Consider the following 16,511-nt stretch of genomic DNA (forward strand, 5'->3'; position numbering starts at 1 on the left):
GCTGTTATGCCACCCATGTGTAAACCTTCACCTCACAAGCAGCTCTAAGTATTGGTAAAAAAATATATGAATGGTTGTTTATGTGATTACTAAAGGGTTTATGTCTGTACCAGCAGGTAACCATATTTCACCTCTGTACTTGGATGGTCATGTGTTCCCCAGCCAGCCACGCCTGGTGCCACCCACCATAACTCAGCAGCAGAACTATCAGCAGGTATCTTTTTCAAATTCACATCTAGCTCATTGCTATGTGCTTTTCTATATTAGCTTTTCAAAATTGCTTCCTCTGGCACTAGTGTTTGAAGTTCTTGCACTGTGGCTTTGGGATAATATCAGCATGGGTACTTGTCTGACTCTTGTTTTTCTTTTTTAATTCTGTCCAGGCGGCAGCTGCACAGCAGATCCCCATCTCCCTGCATACCTCTCTCCAGGCTCAGGCCCAGCTGGGTCTCCGAGGTGGACTGCCTGTCTCCCAGTCCCAAGAGATGTTTGGCTCTATCCCTCCATTCAGGCAAACAGACCACATAACTTTTTTTCAGCTTTATTGTAAACAAAAGGATTAATAGAACTCTCTTAACCCTCACAACCTGGTTAAAACAGTGTGCCTGTACTAGTATATTGAGAAGAAGAAAAACGAAAACCAATATGGTTTAGTGCTCATTCTTACCTGGTAATTTAATTTGTCAAATCTTGTCTACCAAAACCATGAATTCATCAGGTCCCAGGTGTACATGCACCCCAACCTGTCTCAACCCAGTGCCATGGTACTGTCTGGAGGAGCTCCTTTGAAAGGGCCCTACTCTGCCTTCCCTGGTATGCAACATTCAGAAATAGTGAAGCCCCAGTCAGGCTCTCACTACCAACCCATGAGCGGGAGCCAGCCACTGGTCTATGATGGCCAGATGAACCAAGCACCAGGCATGGGAACCTCCCAGCTGATGGACTCCCAGCTCATTCAGGTGCCTTTGTTGGTCTCTTCAGCTGTTCACAGTGATAGTCATTGAACGGTTTCATGTGTTCATACCTCTTTGGTTCCAAATAGGTAAAGCTGTCTTAGACCAAAATTACCTGGACAATCTTATTTTGAAAAATTCTAGTTTGGGAAATCTGGTAGCATAGTGGAGCTTTTTCAGAAGACCTGGGTCTGAAAACCCCATCTTGCTGGTACTACCTTGAATAAGGAACTTAACCTGGACTGATACAGTAAAAATTATACAGCTGGGTAAATTAGTAGTTTCAGGTAATAATTATTGTATGCCTAACATATGTTACCTTGGACAAATCTTTTGCTTATAATAATTAATTATTGAATATCTGTCATAGAAACTTCAGGATTTTTTTTTTCCCAGCACTTTTTTTTTTTTTAAGTGTTAACAGAAAAATCTTTAGCTTTTTTTCAGTCTGCTTTTACTTGAAAAACATATCTCCCCTGCAAAATCAGTGTCTTAACTCCTTTAGCTAAGCTGGTAGAATATGCAAACTGAGGAGAACAGTTAGAAGCGAGGGAGTTACATGATGTTTATGAAATTATCCTCTGCCCAGGTGACTGTGCCCCTGCCGGGCTCTCAGCTGCGCTATGGCTCTGCTCAGCAGCATCTGATCCTTCCTCAGTCCATCCAGCTTCAGCAAGGCCAGAACCTCACAGTGGGGGCCCCTCGGCGCATCCTAACCCCCAGCTCGCAGTCTCCAGTGATAACGGGAAACAGAGAGGTGTGAGACTTTTCTGTTTGTGTTGTGTGGTTAACCTCTGTTTTATGTCATGTTTTCTCATGCATTTCATACTTAAGTATCTCTTAAACCATTTGTAAGATCTTGGGATCCTCTCAAAGTGCTGTGCAAATAATTTTGTTATGTTAAAACAATGATTTGGAACTGAAATTCATACTGCTAAAAAGGAGCTGTTTCCATATTGCTGCCTGTTTGTCTGAAGTAGGTTCTCTTTTGGACGTGAAAACTTTGCCTCAGGGAAGACGAGTGGTTCTAGGAGAGTAGTCTTACAGGGCTGCATTGTTACCCCGCTTAGTAAAGATGACTGAAATCTTCCCATGCATGATGCAAGCAGCCAGTCACTGCTGCCAAACCTCCAGCATCTGGTGTACAGACTCTGAACTGTGAATAAATTCTGTATTTCCTTAGCAATAGGTGGAATGGCCCTGTTCATCAGGTCTTGTATTAAATGGCATTATTTTATAAAATGAGTGGTAATATTTTTCATTGTAAAAGAGGTTTTTCCACATATTAGTGTTCTACCTGTTTTGTGTTCAAAATGCTATTGTGTTTTAAAATGGTGTTATGGAAATGTTACTTATGTCTTACAAAATATATCTCCCAGATACCCCAGCTAGAAATTAAAGGCTTTCAGTTTGCAGAAAAATCCAGCCACTCACAGGGGATGTCAGGAGGGTCCACTCTCAGCTCCTACAGGTGAGACTGGCAGATGGTCTCTGGTCAGTTCAGGGCTTTGTCCTCTGTTTTGGGATGGCGATACTGAATATTTATTTACTATACCAAAGAGCTGTTCCTCTTACTAACCCCTCCTAGGCCTGGATCTATCAGCCCAAGTGGGAAGCCCTCTGGTCCTGGACATTATGCTCAACAGGTACACAGCTGTCATATATGCATGCATCAGTGTCTGTGCTTTACCACTAGTACCTGTTGGTGTATAAAATTTTGGGAACACCATATCAACATAGTAAGACTCTTCGATTAAGATTAAACTGAAAATTTGTTATTGGAAGACTGAAAGTTAGTCACTTACAGTAAAGGCCTCATCAAACAAGACAAACTATCCCATGAGAGTGTTCAGAGAACTAGTTATGTCTGTATTGCATAGGTCAAAGGGGTGAATTGCTGTGAAATATTGTGATGGCTAATTGTGCTAATAGGTAGTGAAACGGGTAAGGACATAGAATTTTAACCGGAAGGTTCCCTCATTCCCTGCTACTGTTTTAAGCACCCTTGTGGAAAATACTGACTTAGAATTTCATTACTAAAAATAACCATGTGTATAAACTAGTTGCTAGGCAACATTATTTGTATTATTATTATTGATAATGATGATGATATTTACTACTACTACTCCTGTAGCTGTGTGCAATAATTTGTGTTCAATTATTTCCAGATGCCCCCACCTCACGGCAGCATAGTGATGCACATGCGGCCTCCCACCACTTGCCCCTTCCCCAATCCCATCCAGCGACCAGGCGTGCAGGCCAGTAAACCTGTAATGATGCGCCCTCCTCCTTACCCTGGACGAGAACCGCCCCCTTCTGCCTCCCCTACTGCAAATCCTGATTCCGCTGCTACAGGACGGGAGGATGGTACAAAGGTGAACCACCCACTCACTATAAACACGGGCATTTCACTTAACCAGTAGTTCTCATTTCTTGATGTTTTTTTCCTGTTTTATAGATTAATGTAAAATAAAGTTTTCTTTGTGCCACCTGCATTCTTTTTTCTTCATAGACAAAGTGCATATTAAGTGAGTGTAAGTGCATCATAGTTGTGCATGGTTAAACGTGTGTCCCCACCTCCATCTCTTTGTGCTGAAGGAGAAGACCCAGCGAGAAGCTGCGTCAGGTGATGGAAAGGGGCAGTCAGGTGCCATGCAAAGTAAGCTGCAGGAGCCACCTCCTTCGGGGCAGACCAAGCCTGCTCGCTCTGCAACCATCAAGTCTCAAGCTGCAAAGCTGGAGGAGGGCAAAGCCTAGCTTCAGAGTACTCCCTGCCACCCCGCACAAGGCACAGTCGACCTAGCTTGGGCATGCTGAGACTGCCTTCTGCATCAGCCCTCAAGGGCCATGCAGCATGGTAGCAGTCTGCCAGACCCAAAAATCTAAATAAGGCACTGTAGTTCTAGTATAAAAAAATGCATATACAAGTCTTTCCCAGCAGACTTTTCAGTTTCACTTTATTTATTACAATGTAAGACCATTTAAAATAATTATGTAACTACTTATGTAACTATTCACATTTTCTATGTTTTTTTTTCTTCAGAGACAATAAGTGTAAGCCAGCTCCTGTAGGTTGGCAGTTTTACCTCACCAGGCTGATGTACAGCTGCTTTGTAAAAACTGATGTCAAAAAATGTCAGTGAGATTTTTTTTTTTTTTTTTTTTTTTTTTTAATGCAGCTGTTTCGGTTTCCCTCAGCTCATTCATCATTTTACTGATATTCATGGAATTCTAACATCTTGTTCTTTTTACATAAAGTTGGCTGGCTTTGGTGATTAAAGTAATTTTATTCACTATAGGAATAAAGCATTAAAACCTTCCATTCAGTACTCATATGGAAAGGTGTGAAACTCTCTTTTTCCTGTAGATGTCAGAAGGATTGATCACAGGCTGTGATCTGCAACAAACTGTAGCTAGAAGGAGCTGTTCTCCGTTATACTCTAGAAGAGGCAGTTTGGTGTTCTCTGAGAAGCTGGGACAAGTTCTGTTTTCTTGATGCTTCAAAGGTTGATGCAATGTTTGCATGTGACGAGTATTAATATGTGTTTAGCGAGTGGACTCTGACATGCTTTTGAAATTTGTGCTTCTAACATAAGCAAATGTCAACAGGAGAAAATGCTGGGCAGTGGAAACAAGGGGAGAAGAGGACAGGTGTCAAAGGCTTTAAAGGTGTGGTCCAGATAGTGATATATTTTCCCCTTCTCTTCCTTAATAAATCTAGATGTTGATATATAATATAGCAAGTATGTCAAGTGTATGAACTAAAAGATGGAATATATATTTTCCTCCACATTATTTTACTTATACTCTGAAGTTATTTCTACCCTCACTCCTCCGCCTCTGTTCTGCACTTCTGTATTTATACATTTTAAGAGGGGTGTGAGGTTGGATTTTCTGGGATTCAGTATTAAGCTGAACAGCATGTAAGTCATGCATGTACATCAGCAGTAGGTTCCCACAATAATGCTGGAAGAGTAGTGTGCTCAAGATGCGGTCGTGAATGTTGAATGTGAGAAATTTTCCTTCCGCTGACCAGAGGCATTTGCAGAAATGTAATATAAAATACCTGTAATATTTATCTGGGTCCAAATGTTACACGGCTTAAATGCTATGAAAGGTTTTAGAACTGCTGTGCAGTGACATGGCATTTATTTTGAAAGTGTGAGCCAGGTTCAGGCGCCGTTTAGTTCCTAGGTAGCCATGGCTACACCGTGACCGTGTCCTTTTCTTGTGTTGGTGGCTTGACAAAGGGTTGCACAACTCCAAAGTGTCACTGCTACGTTCTGAAACCATGAAAGTAATGCTGATGCTGTTTTTCCTTTCCAGTTATAAAGTATTATTGCTTTAAAAAAAAGAAAAAAAAATAATCACCTTATAATACACTATTTGTACTTGTTCAGACTTTGTTGTCAGTGTTTAACTGATACTTACACATGCGTTCCTGTACAGTTGAGTTATATCATTTTGTGCTGGGAAGGCTGGAGTCCTACACTTGATTTCTATTACTGTATTTAAGTATACTTGATACACAAAGCAAAAATAAAAGGTAAAACAGACTGTTACAGGTATGATTCATGTGTGAATTGTGTGAATTCCCGGGAGAGCGATGGGAAAACGGCACAAAGTTGTTTCCAAAATAGCCGCGGCCGTGACAGGGAGGCACATGTACAACTAGTTTACATGATGATGTTACATGATTGACACCACAACACACGACAACGTTGAGCTTCAGGGCTGAATTCAACAACAACAACTAGTCTGTTCCAGCTGCACTCCCCGCACATTCGCAGTACCGTTGTGAGGAACAATGAAATAAGTATAATATGGGTTAATAAAATGGATAAGCGCACACTTTCATTCGCCAAGTAGCCCATCGGTGTTAAGTGAAGTTACCGGCGCCGGTTTATCGACTGCGAGGTGGTCGGTTTCTGAGGGAACCAGTCACTAGAATCAGCCTTGTCCTGCAAGAGACCTTGGATAAATACTACATAAGCTCTCTACACTCACTGTCGTTGTTGTAGAGAAAAGCGAACTGAATAAATATAAACGTCTGTTTTCATTTTTTTTACCAAGAAGAATCAAAACACAAGAAAATCCCTACTGTCGCCATAAATGACTCTCACCTCTCATTGTTGCGTCACTACGTATTACGTACGTAGGAGCGTCAGTGTCGTAAACAGCGTTTTAAATAAAGCTTTGAAAGGGGGTGCGCGTGGCTATTGAGCAAACAGCTCGAACTTTGCGCAGTCGAGGCAACGAAAGCAAAAGAGAAGGTAATAAAAGCCCTCGCCCTTGTCCGTTTCTGAATATCCGTGGATTTTGCTCGCTGAAAGAATGGCGGAAAGCGACTGGGATACAGTGACTGTGCTGAGGAAGAAGGGCCCGACCGCCGCGCAGGCCAAGTCTAAGCAGGTGAGTGAGACCGTGACGTGAGGCAGACAGTCACTGTGAGTCACTGAGACTCAGTGCAGCTGTTCGTTCGTCCGTTCGTTCGCCCTGCGGCCCCGGCGGCGACAGCGGCGATACCACCGTCGACCGAGCGCGAGGCCGGCGTCGGTCGACGTTGGCCTCCGCGCTCGGACCTCGGGCCCCCCCAGGCAGGCTCGGGGGAGCTGTGTGTCTGAGCAGCTGTGGCGTCGTCCCAAATCCAGGTTCCAGCCGATCCCGCGCTTGGGTTTTTTTTTTTTTTTTGTGTCTACCTCGCGAACTGACATGGCCGCGGACAGCTCGCGGTTATCATCTCTCTGCGACTTTTATGAGCCGAGATGCGACATGTCATGTCTAATCATGTACTAGCGAGCCGCGAGGTCGTGTGTGAGAGAGAGAGCGAGAGAGAGAGTGTGTGTGTGGAAGAATCAGAATGCTTCAGCAGATCAATCAATGTCCACGCGGTTTGGCGATCACACCACCAGCAGTACTAACAGTAACACAGTCACAGTGTTACTAGAAAACTCTAAGGGTAAAACACGGTTGTCTCCGTTCGCAGGCTGTGGCAGCCGCCCAGAGACGAGGAGAAGAGGTGGAAACGACTAAGAAATGTAAGAGGACCATGTGTTCTGAACCCTTGTTTCTCTGCGATCTGCATCATGATGATCATGATCATGATGATGATGATGATGATGTGCTCTGTCACTGTGGAGTGGAAGTGAGCAGTGCCAGTGGTGCAGTGGGGAAAACTGCTCCGTTCACCATCGCTCTTCCGCTGATGGCTGCAGTTCACTGCTGTTTTGAGGGAGTGAAGCCCTTCAGCGCTCAGCCAGGCTTCTTATGTTGAGGCTGCAGTGGTCAGGAGTCCCACCTTGCATTTCGGGTCCAGATCCCACCTCCTGCAGTAGTACCTTGAGCAGCCGGGTACTGATCCTGAATCGCTCAAGTAGAGAGAGAGAGAACCCTGCCATGTAAACGTGAGAGTCGGTGGTGTTAAATATCGTAACGGCCTAAGTCACGTCATCCGAATAAATGTAAGTGTATGGGGAGTCTGCTTTTTTAACTCCGATGGAGTGAATTACACAAGTGCCGCTGGCCCAGGATGCTGTGATATTTTGTGTACGGTGTCTGTTAAAGTAAGATGTATCTTATTCACTTTTTCTGTTGCCTCTCGGCTTAATCTGTGATCGATACAGTGCCAAATATAGGCTTAGCTTTAGAAGCCCCGCTCATTTCACTACGACTTTCCGTGTGAAGTTTCTCGAACGAAGAGTGTCGTTTGAGTTGTTCGCCTCTCGTTGATGCGAAGTCCAGGACGCGCTGGGCTGCGACGCCGCGGTGTTGCGCCGATGGAACTGGGTCCCGACGCTGATCTCGACAGCTTGGCCTCGCCCGCTTTTGCAGGGGCGGCAGGGCAGAACAAGCAACATGTGGTGACAAAGAATACGGCGAAGCTGGACCGTGAGACCGAGGAGCTGCACCACGAGAGGGTTCCGCTCGAGGTGGGGAAGGTGATTCAGCAGGGCCGCCAGGACAAGGGACTCACACAGAAAGACCTGGCCACTGTAAGTGTTGCTTCCACACAGCCTTCGTTCCCAAGTGAATTATTTCTTTTTCTGATTTTTGACTTAGGAATTTTTGGTTGACTTTATTTCTCCTGATCTTTTATGCCGTTTCATTATTGACTGTTTGGAAAGATAAGTGAAAGAAAAACCCTACTGTTACTCAGCCTTATTAGTTTATACCACATTGTTTAGGCTGTAGAAATGATCACACATTCACACACACATTTTCGGAACCGCTTGTCCCATACGGGGTCGCGGGGAACCGGAGCCTACCCAGTAACACAGGGCATAAGCCAGAAGGGGGGGGGAACACACCCAGGGTGGGACGCCAGTCCACCGCAAGGCACCCCAAGCAGGACTCGAACCCCAGACCCACTAGAGAGCAGGACACGGTCCAACCCACTGCGCCACCGCATCACACATTCATTGTAATTTTATTGTATTACTTTGTACTTTCTCCTTTGTATATTAGTCATGTGGGATGCTGTGTTTGTCTTCAAGGAAGTATTTCTTCAATTAAACATTTGAACAGTGGTGCATAAGTGCATTAGCCTGCAGATCTATACTTTGTGTGCAAAACTGGTGGAGCGTGCCACAGAACCAGTATGTTTCTGTCCTTGGGGGGGGGGATCTGGAAGGTGGGAAAACAAAATGTTTTCATTCGGTTTCCTTTGACTATGGAAATGTTTGTTTACTGCAGAAAATCAATGAGAAGCCACAAGTCATTGCAGACTACGAAAGTGGCAAGGCCATACCAAATAATCAGGTCATGGGAAAGATTGAGAGGGCAATTGGTGAGTATTTAATTTCAGGTACTTTTAAACTTGTTTAGCTTGTAGTCAGCCTGTTACCTTATGTTGAGTAAAATGTGATGCTGCACAATTCAGTTTCAACTGAAACAAAATTACTGAGGGTTGGAAAACAGTCCCTATCTTCGGAAATGACGTAAAAAAAAACTTATTTAATTTGACATTGGGTCATTAGCCCAGGTTCCCATAAATCCCTATAATAAACGGTGACTTGCACCTTGGCTGTGTGCTAAGGATGCACGTGTCTAGAATAGAGTTTTAAGGAGACTGTTCATTATTATTTCGTGTATGTTTTTATGTTAAAAGCTCCGATGTTTCTGCCAGTACATAGCTGTTACTCTGTTCTCAGGTTTGAAGTTGCGTGGGAAGGACATTGGGAAACCCCTTGAGGCCGGACCCAAAAAGAAATGAAAATAAAGCCTCGAAATCAGCCCACCCCCTCCCCAATTCAATGCCATTATGAATCTCTTTTACTTTGCTCTGTCTCCTTTACACCCTAACCCTAAATTGGGCTGATGTCACCTGGGTTCTTGCTTGAGACCCAAGGTGTCCCATCTGATTGGTTGCCAAGCTGCAGAATACAATATCTCATCTTGATTTTCCTTGGACAATGACTGATATTGCATAACTACATCTACAAAGTGTTGATGACATAAGTATCTTAGTTGAAATGTAAAGCCAAAACTTTAAGTTACTGGACTTGGGTGAGTTTTACCCTTTTGCTAAAAATGCTCAGATTCAGCAAAACTTAGCTTTCTCACTCATTTCTTGGGCTTTTGAATTCAACGGTTTGGATACATTTTCTACATCTACCTTTGTACTTATCTGAAAGAATAAACTTTCTGGCAATTTACATGTGAATTTTTCTGTCGCATCTAAATTCAGCTTGTCAAAATGAGATGTTTTTACATGCAGTGACAAAAGATCTGTCTCCAAATCTTAGATAACCTTGTTCTTTCTTTGCTGATGTTCCTGTTTCTTTTTTCTTACTCTGAGGAACTTCACTGACTGGATGTACTAAGCTGGCTTTTCTACTACTTTGGAGATATTTGAAAAAAAGAATTTCATATGAATATTGCCAGGTCTGCTTCACAGTATGGTAAGTCCTCAGTATCCAGAGGATTCACTGTTGCAAAAATGTGTAACACAGCATGTGTCTGTGAAGGCTTAAAGGCCTCTTGTAGCAACAAGTAGTTTTAAAAAAAAAAAAAAAAATTACCCCACTGAAGGTATGTAAAGACAGGCTTGACATCTCAATGTCACTTTATAAACTTAGAAGTGACCAAAATGAATAAGACATTTGAAAGTCTTTATAAGCTGACAGCACTTGAACGACCAACACAGCAGTAGGAGTTACAACTAAGCATGTAGATGGATTTCTCAGAATCCTGGAGGTCATATGTGATACTGACAATAGATGAAATGTTGCTGTATATGTGGGGTTACTGGCATAATTCAAAATGAATTTCCTTTCATTGCCCTGGGTGTGTCCCCTCCCCCTCCGGCTCCCCGCGACCCCGTATGGGACAAGCGGTTCTGAAAGTGTGTGTGTGTGCTGTGAGGGAATTAACCAGCGCTTCAAAGTGATTCTGAAATGAAATTCCAAACCAGGCTGTGTGAGGGCACATTTAATAGAAACAATTTGGTTTTCACATGGTACTGAATAGCCACTGATCATGTCAACATTAAGTTTCAGCACCAGATGTTGAGTCATACTAAGGCAAAACCAGAACACTGGAATGTTCACCATTGTAAAACATTTCAAAAGCAACAAATTTCACACCTTCAGCATCAGATAGAAACATTTGGTATTGATCATTAAATTTGAATGTACAAAAATACTAACATATACACCATTTTTTATTCAGAAGGGTGCACAAGCACACAAATAAATTATCAGTTATATATTTCTTTAAACAATTGAATTTTTTTCCCTCCCCTTTTACCCCTTTAAAGATGTAGTACACTGATCCACTGTCATCACACGGGATGTGTTTGTTTTCCCCTTTGCTGTGTGGTCCAGTCCCTGTTTGTTCCTTCACAGGGGCACAGAAATGCTTTGTGTTTTGGTGTCATGCCAAATCGGTTTCTTTTCGTCGCCACTTTGGTTGGCATCGTGTCCAACATCCAAGGTGCAGCACCACCTTTGTCCATCGCTGAATCCTGGGAGAAAGCTTCTGGGGCCCCAGTTTGCTGTTTGGTGGCTGTTGGCAGTTCTGGGACTGATGGTCACCCTTACAAAGGCACTGCGTATATAGAAAGGGCAACTTGTGCAAGGTGACCGCCCTCTTTGTCCAACCACAAGGCATTGCCACAGCTAAGGCAGAAAAGTCTTCCTAAGCTCTAGCTTCAGTCTTAAGGGGTCACATTTTAAAATTTATATATTCACTTTTTCATACCTCTGCATCTAATCCATGGAAATATACAGCAAAGTGACAGGATTATCTTCCAATACCATGCAGGGTTTTGCTGTCTAAAGGCAGGATGCTTCATTCACCTTCGTTACAAAACTACTCCTGCAGTCCTTTGTGAATTTCAAATGTGTTAGATTTACTTCTTTAAAAAAAAGAAAAAATTGGTCACTGTATTACCAAGGATTCTCCAGGGGAAATTTACACAGACGACACTGAAGACTCCTTTTCGTGAAAAATCACAGCATTATCTTCCAGCTAGGTGACATCATCAGTTGGTCTACTCACTGTACTCCTTCTTCATCCACATAAGTTGAGGGGAACCAACCAACCTAAGAAATAGACAACAGTATCAATAACGCACCTGACTTTAGCAAACAACAATTATTCCTAGAGCTTTCTTTTCCAAGTAAAGTTCTTTGTGTAAAATGACCATGCTCACCCTGCCATTGGCCTCGCCCTTCCACCAACCCTGATCTCCTCCGATTTTGCTGTAGATCTTGACGATATCACCCTCTCGAAGGGACAACTCTCTCATGTCTCGCGCTGCAAAGTTGTACCTTGCGACCGCTGTGCCGACCACTCTGGGCGTGAACACTGTGGTCAAAAGTGTTGCAGGGGCAAATCTGTTACTGTTGCTCCAGATTGTGGATTTCATTCCCTAGGAGTTAACTGGATCCATGTTTTGTTCATTTGCAGTTGAAGTTTTTCCATATTCTTTCCTTTCTGCACGTTTGTAAACTGAGCTGCTGGGATTTTCTTCATATATGAGGCCACGGACATTTTGGGGAAATCAACTAGGAGTAGATTTTTGTACACAGCAAACTGTGAAAAGACTGGGAAATGCCAGGTATGGCCTAGGGACAGGAGGGTGGCATAGAAAGAGAAGATGTGATGCTGACAGATGAGAGGAAAGAGGAGTACCTGACCAGAAGGGAGCAGATGTCTGTGAAGAGGCAAAGTGGAGGCCTTGAGGGCTCAGGAAAGAGAAGTTGTAGGAAGCACAGGAGGCTGTCGAAGCAGATGGAGATTAAACGGAGGAAGGGAAACTGTGACGAAAGCAAGGTGAGTTCATTGCGAAGTGTGCTGTTGCCCGAACACATTGTCACCACTCTGAGGTCACCTTTATGCACGTGATTTCTTCAGCCACAATGACAGTGAGAATGACAATAAGTTCTGTTCAATCTACTGCTATAATCTAAATGGACCAACATTTTACAGCTAATTGCAATCACATAGCACACTGTAGTTCCCCACTGGTCGCAGGGTTTTCACTTTTTTCTTTAAATTGCTCTCTCTGCGCATGCTGAAGGGGGGAACAATACCGAGGCTCTAGCTATCAAGCAAGTGCACAGGGCTCCATAAGTGGACACTTGGAGGGGGAATGGGGCTGGGCGTGAAGCATCACTTAACATCAGTAAGACTCAGATCATTCCAGGCTGGCTTATTATCTGGCCTTAGTGCCTTCAGCCATGACCAAGCCAGATGGCATGCATTCCCAGGTTACCTCTGGGGCGATGGAATCAGGACATGTTACTTTGCGAGTCTTGGCCCGAGTAATTTAGCTCGCAACCATCATATATACACACACTGCCAGGTGGATGTCGCTTCTGCCAAAAGGCAAAAATTGAAGTGTTTTCCCCTCTAAGTACCACGACCTACAGAGAGCAGTAAATGTGAATGTTCATTCACCTGGGGAGCGGGTGCTGGCACGAGATAAAGAGTGCTCTCGGGACTTGTAGGGGTACCGCAGTGTTGTGTCCAGAAGCTTGAAGCTCTCCTTCAAAGAGTGCACCTGGTAGTACTCGACCAGTTCCTGTGGATGGTGACCAAGGCATTAGGGATGCTAAAGAAGAAGGACAGATAAAATACTTGTTGGGATTCAGTGATCATTTAGAAATCCTTACCAGCAGGCTCTCAAACTTCTTTGCTTCTGTAATATGAATCCAGTTGTCCTTCTCTACAACTTTGATGTGCTTCACTTCCTCATTGAACCTGTGGGAAGCACAAATTGTGTGAATGGCAGTACACCCAGTGAGGAGAGACGATCCAGGGATGAGCAGCTCATAATCAGCAGGATGCAGGTATGATTTCAGGTAGAGAAGTCGTTCTCAAGGGTACAACAGCAGAGCCAGCAATACTGTCTGCTGCCCATGTATCTTTTCTTCTGTCAAACTAGTGTGCAGCCTAGGAATGACGTTCGCAGGAGTGGTGCGTAAAAAAGTTGGAGGCTTGCGTGGGACAGTGACTGGGCGCGTGAGTATCGCTAGGGGGCGCTGTCCCTCTTGTTCTCACTTGATGCTGATGGCAAACCGCTCTGCCTCGGCCGTCCTCTCCCGGATCAGGTAGGTTCCGCTGCTGTGGGACTTGAGCAGGTTATCGGCCTGCTGCCGCTCCATGTTTCCAGCGAACCTGAGAGCAACTTGGAAAGTGAGACACACCTGGCCTTTGCAGAAAACAGCCACTGACAAGATTTCTGCAAATGACTGACATACACTGGAAAGGAAGTGTTCAATCATTTGTTAAAACCTGTAAAAAGATTGTTTGAAGAGCGATACAGACATAGACGCGCTCACACACCAAAGGCCCTTACCATGGATATGCACAATAATCGGTTTCCCTGGATGACTGTCTGCTGGGTATGGACTGAAAAGGCTGTGGGATCACAAAGCCGAATTATAACAAGGAAGCAGAGAGAAACCACACAAAGCAGCCAATTAACTGATCAGTGACAACAGAGCCGCAGCCACGTCTCTGCTGTCTCTCAGGCTCCCAACAGCTCCGTACTGTTCTGTGATGCATTTTCATCCTACAGTGGTTCTGGATGTTTCTTGGTGTTAGAGCTTACCTTTGGGTCCAGACAGGGCTTTACACAGGAGCTGGGAAAGAACCCACTCTTTTGGCCCTGAACCAGCTTTCCCTTTGAGACAAGAACATGCATTCAATCTGTGTCACGGTCACAAGTCAACAGCTGGTGGGTTGATGGATGGGATGGGGGGGGAGTGTGGATATGGGGCAAACTCACCTCCCACCATGAAGTATCTGGGTCACCTTTCAGCAGCTCAACAATGTCCCCCGTCTGAAGGGACAGAGCAGGTTTGGAAGGTGGTGCTGGGGTCCCATGGTAATTCCGAATTGCCATCATCTTAGGACCTTGGTGTGGGGTTACGTGAAAAATACCCTTATAAATAAGGCATGTTCCTATGCATTCACTCACATTACATCTCAATACATTTTCATATCCAGTCAGAACTCAAATTAACAAGGTTGTCATCATGTGACCGGAATGTGAACAAACAAATATTCTAAGATGGGCATTAGCAACCTTTCATCCTGCAACCCATATGTTCCACACATGCCTTGAGGTTTAATATCATAGCATGAAGTGGCAGCAAAAGTGCTCACTAAAACTTAGCTCTTCTAACGTCAGTCAATCTGTAAGGAGTGCATATTCTGTATGTGTGAGAGGGAGGTGCAGGAACTTTTGTGGTTTGATGAAGTCATAATTCGGCTAAACCCATATTTGTACACAGGAACGGGCCACTTTCAATCTGGTGTTATCTCATTTTTCACAAGGTGATACCTACCAGATGCTGTGGGTCCCGGTTCCTATTGAAGAAAGAAAAAAATTGTAAAAAGTGATGTTCATAGTTCATTCTCAATGACATAATGTCTAAAAGACTCAGCTACGAACATTATGTTTTAATGCCACGCCTCTAATTAAAATGTGCCCTTGACAGACATTCAGTGAAAACAAATAGGCCAGGAGTGTGCAGGAAAAATACAACTTAAGTAATTAGCAACTGAAAGAATTCAGTAATTACTGATATGACAAAATGCCTGTAAACCAGAAGCACACGTTAATACATGAAAACTCACCGAGTCATGGGGATCTGAAAACGGAGAAGAGAGACAGGTAAGTTTCATATTACCAGCGAAAACACTAAAAAGATCTTCGCTGCATCTGTCTCCAGATAATGTTGCCTATTTCCAGCATCACTTACTGATCTTGCAGATGGAGATGATTTCCAGACACTCCTTGTGGGCTCCTATACCACATTTGGCACAGTAATAGCCCTGGTAGAAGATCCCCCTGTGAAAAGGCCAAAGGGGGGCAGGCAAGGTGACACAATTAGCTGACATTCAATGTTCTCAAAAACTGCTGACCGGATAATATTCACGTGTGCCGCATTGATAATGATGTCAATTTTGTAAGTGTAGCCATTATTCCTCCCAGTCAAATAATTAAACCTGCAATGGCTGCTCAGATTGGTTACCCTAAACCTCTATTAAGTATTATTTACGCATATTAATCATTTAAATAATATTGTCTTGTGTAGGTAAATAAATTATTAATTACAGTTAACAGTATAGAAACTGGTCACACTGAGCAAGTGCCTCACAAAACCATGTATTTTACACCAGTAGCGTTATTTGTGCTGGTGATTTCATGGTCGATTTTTGGGTTTCAAGGTTCAAGCAGTCAGAATTTACCGTTTGAGAGCATCATTGCTACAGTCTGACATTTCCAGACATTCTGGTTTGGAGGACTCCAGTGCTGATAGACACATACTGTAGTCCAATGGATAAATGTTTCATTGAATATGACAGGTGGACCTGTTAACGGGCTGCTTGCTTACCTCAGCAGCATCTTGCAGGCTCTGCAGTTTGTGTTCTTCTCAAAGGTGTGCATCTGGAAGTTGTGCTGGTTGGCTGTGGCTCTCTCTGGTTTGATGTTTGACCTAATGGATGGAGAGATTCATATATCATGCAGTCACTAAGCCCCTTCGTTGTTGTGAAAGAAAGTTGAATCTCTCCCGCTCACACTCACATGGCCATCTCAAACTGCTCCATCCACTTCCTCTTAGTGTCTTCTGTTTTGCAGAAGAACTGGAAGCCCTGTTTTCCCTGCAGGTGTATGAGGTAGAAGCCGTAGGACCACTGAAACACAGAGAGAAGAGCGAGACATGAAGCAGTGAAATAAAAAGTCTGAGACGGAGAGTGACGAGACGGAGTCACAAAGCAATCACAATTAGGAAATAAAGAAAAAAAAGAAATCATTTTAGAGGTGTAAAATTATGTGCATGAAGTAACTGCAAGCTTACCCTTTTTCCACTTGACTTGTACATGTGCAAAAGAAACATGAGAAAGAAAGACCCAGTTACACATGTATGAATATTAATTTGAAAATCTGTATGTAGCAAACATCAAGTCAATTCCTGATTGATTTTCATGAGTATTCAAAAAGGTCTCTGGAGATTATGTAAGCGATCTAGTGCAACCAACAGCTCACCAGACGCATGAACCAAAAGTAAGAAAATCTGCCAAAGCAAATGCAGCATCCCA

The 16,511-nt window shown here is 43.6% G+C and overlaps 3 protein-coding genes across 13 annotated transcripts in view; 2 read left to right on the forward strand and 1 right to left on the reverse strand.

Annotated features, from left to right (window-relative positions):
* Positions 1–5,517, forward strand: part of LOC108938595 (protein PRRC2B-like) — a 28,327-nt gene extending 22,810 nt beyond the window's left edge. For 6 of the 8 annotated variants that reach the window (XM_018759288.2, XM_018759290.2, XM_018759292.2 and 3 more), the window contains 8 exons: positions 114–214; positions 384–511; positions 719–959; positions 1,543–1,710; positions 2,333–2,424; positions 2,542–2,599; positions 3,122–3,328; positions 3,552–5,517. In XM_018759288.2, coding sequence (XP_018614804.2) covers positions 114–214; positions 384–511; positions 719–959; positions 1,543–1,710; positions 2,333–2,424; positions 2,542–2,599; positions 3,122–3,328; positions 3,552–3,710 — 1,154 coding nt within the window. In that variant the 3' untranslated portion in view covers positions 3,711–5,517. The remainder of the gene's footprint in view (positions 1–113; positions 215–383; positions 512–718; positions 960–1,542; positions 1,711–2,332; positions 2,425–2,541; positions 2,600–3,121; positions 3,329–3,551) is intronic. The other 2 variants (XM_018759291.2, XM_018759296.2) reach the window with 1 other exon arrangement.
* A 604-nt stretch (positions 5,518–6,121) lies between these two features.
* On the forward strand, positions 6,122–9,607 carry edf1 (endothelial differentiation-related factor 1). The gene is made up of 5 exons (XM_018759035.2): positions 6,122–6,365; positions 6,940–6,991; positions 7,785–7,945; positions 8,646–8,739; positions 9,104–9,607. Exons 1-5 carry the CDS (start codon positions 6,288–6,290, stop codon positions 9,163–9,165), a joined length of 447 nt encoding a protein of 148 aa, XP_018614551.1. The 5' UTR covers positions 6,122–6,287; the 3' UTR covers positions 9,166–9,607.
* Positions 9,608–10,322: 715 nt separating this feature from the next.
* Positions 10,323–16,511, reverse strand: part of LOC108938612 (guanine nucleotide exchange factor VAV2-like) — a 103,959-nt gene continuing 97,770 nt past the window's right edge. For 2 of the 4 annotated variants that reach the window (XM_018759355.2, XM_018759354.2), the window contains 15 exons: positions 16,271–16,285; positions 15,997–16,106; positions 15,806–15,907; positions 15,170–15,258; positions 15,045–15,058; positions 14,753–14,774; positions 14,191–14,318; positions 14,014–14,085; positions 13,759–13,820; positions 13,461–13,577; positions 13,073–13,160; positions 12,858–12,981; positions 12,090–12,176; positions 11,608–11,762; positions 10,323–11,497 (listed from right to left, as the gene is read on the reverse strand). In XM_018759355.2, the coding sequence (XP_018614871.1) occupies positions 11,450–11,497; positions 11,608–11,762; positions 12,090–12,176; positions 12,858–12,981; positions 13,073–13,160; positions 13,461–13,577; positions 13,759–13,820; positions 14,014–14,085; positions 14,191–14,318; positions 14,753–14,774; positions 15,045–15,058; positions 15,170–15,258; positions 15,806–15,907; positions 15,997–16,106; positions 16,271–16,285 (1,233 nt within the window). In that variant the 3' untranslated portion in view covers positions 10,323–11,449. The remainder of the gene's footprint in view (positions 11,498–11,607; positions 11,763–12,089; positions 12,177–12,857; positions 12,982–13,072; positions 13,161–13,460; positions 13,578–13,758; positions 13,821–14,013; positions 14,086–14,190; positions 14,319–14,752; positions 14,775–15,044; positions 15,059–15,169; positions 15,259–15,805; positions 15,908–15,996; positions 16,107–16,270; positions 16,286–16,511) is intronic. The other 2 variants (XM_018759357.2, XM_018759356.2) reach the window with 1 other exon arrangement.

This window comes from Scleropages formosus, chromosome 17 (assembly GCF_900964775.1).
Source record: "Scleropages formosus chromosome 17, fSclFor1.1, whole genome shotgun sequence".
Taxonomy (NCBI): domain Eukaryota; kingdom Metazoa; phylum Chordata; class Actinopteri; order Osteoglossiformes; family Osteoglossidae; genus Scleropages; species Scleropages formosus.

Bases quoted from the DNA above. Each gene is read 5' to 3' on its own strand.
- edf1 (XM_018759035.2), top strand. From the start codon at position 6,288: ATGGCGGAAAGCGACTGGGATACAGTGACTGTGCTGAGGAAGAAGGGC. The intron at 6,992-7,784 runs GTAAGAGGACCA...CCGCTTTTGCAG, and splicing joins GGTGGAAACGACTAAGAAAT to GGGCGGCAGGGCAGAACAAG. The intron at 7,946-8,645 runs GTAAGTGTTGCT...TGTTTACTGCAG, and splicing joins CACAGAAAGACCTGGCCACT to AAAATCAATGAGAAGCCACA.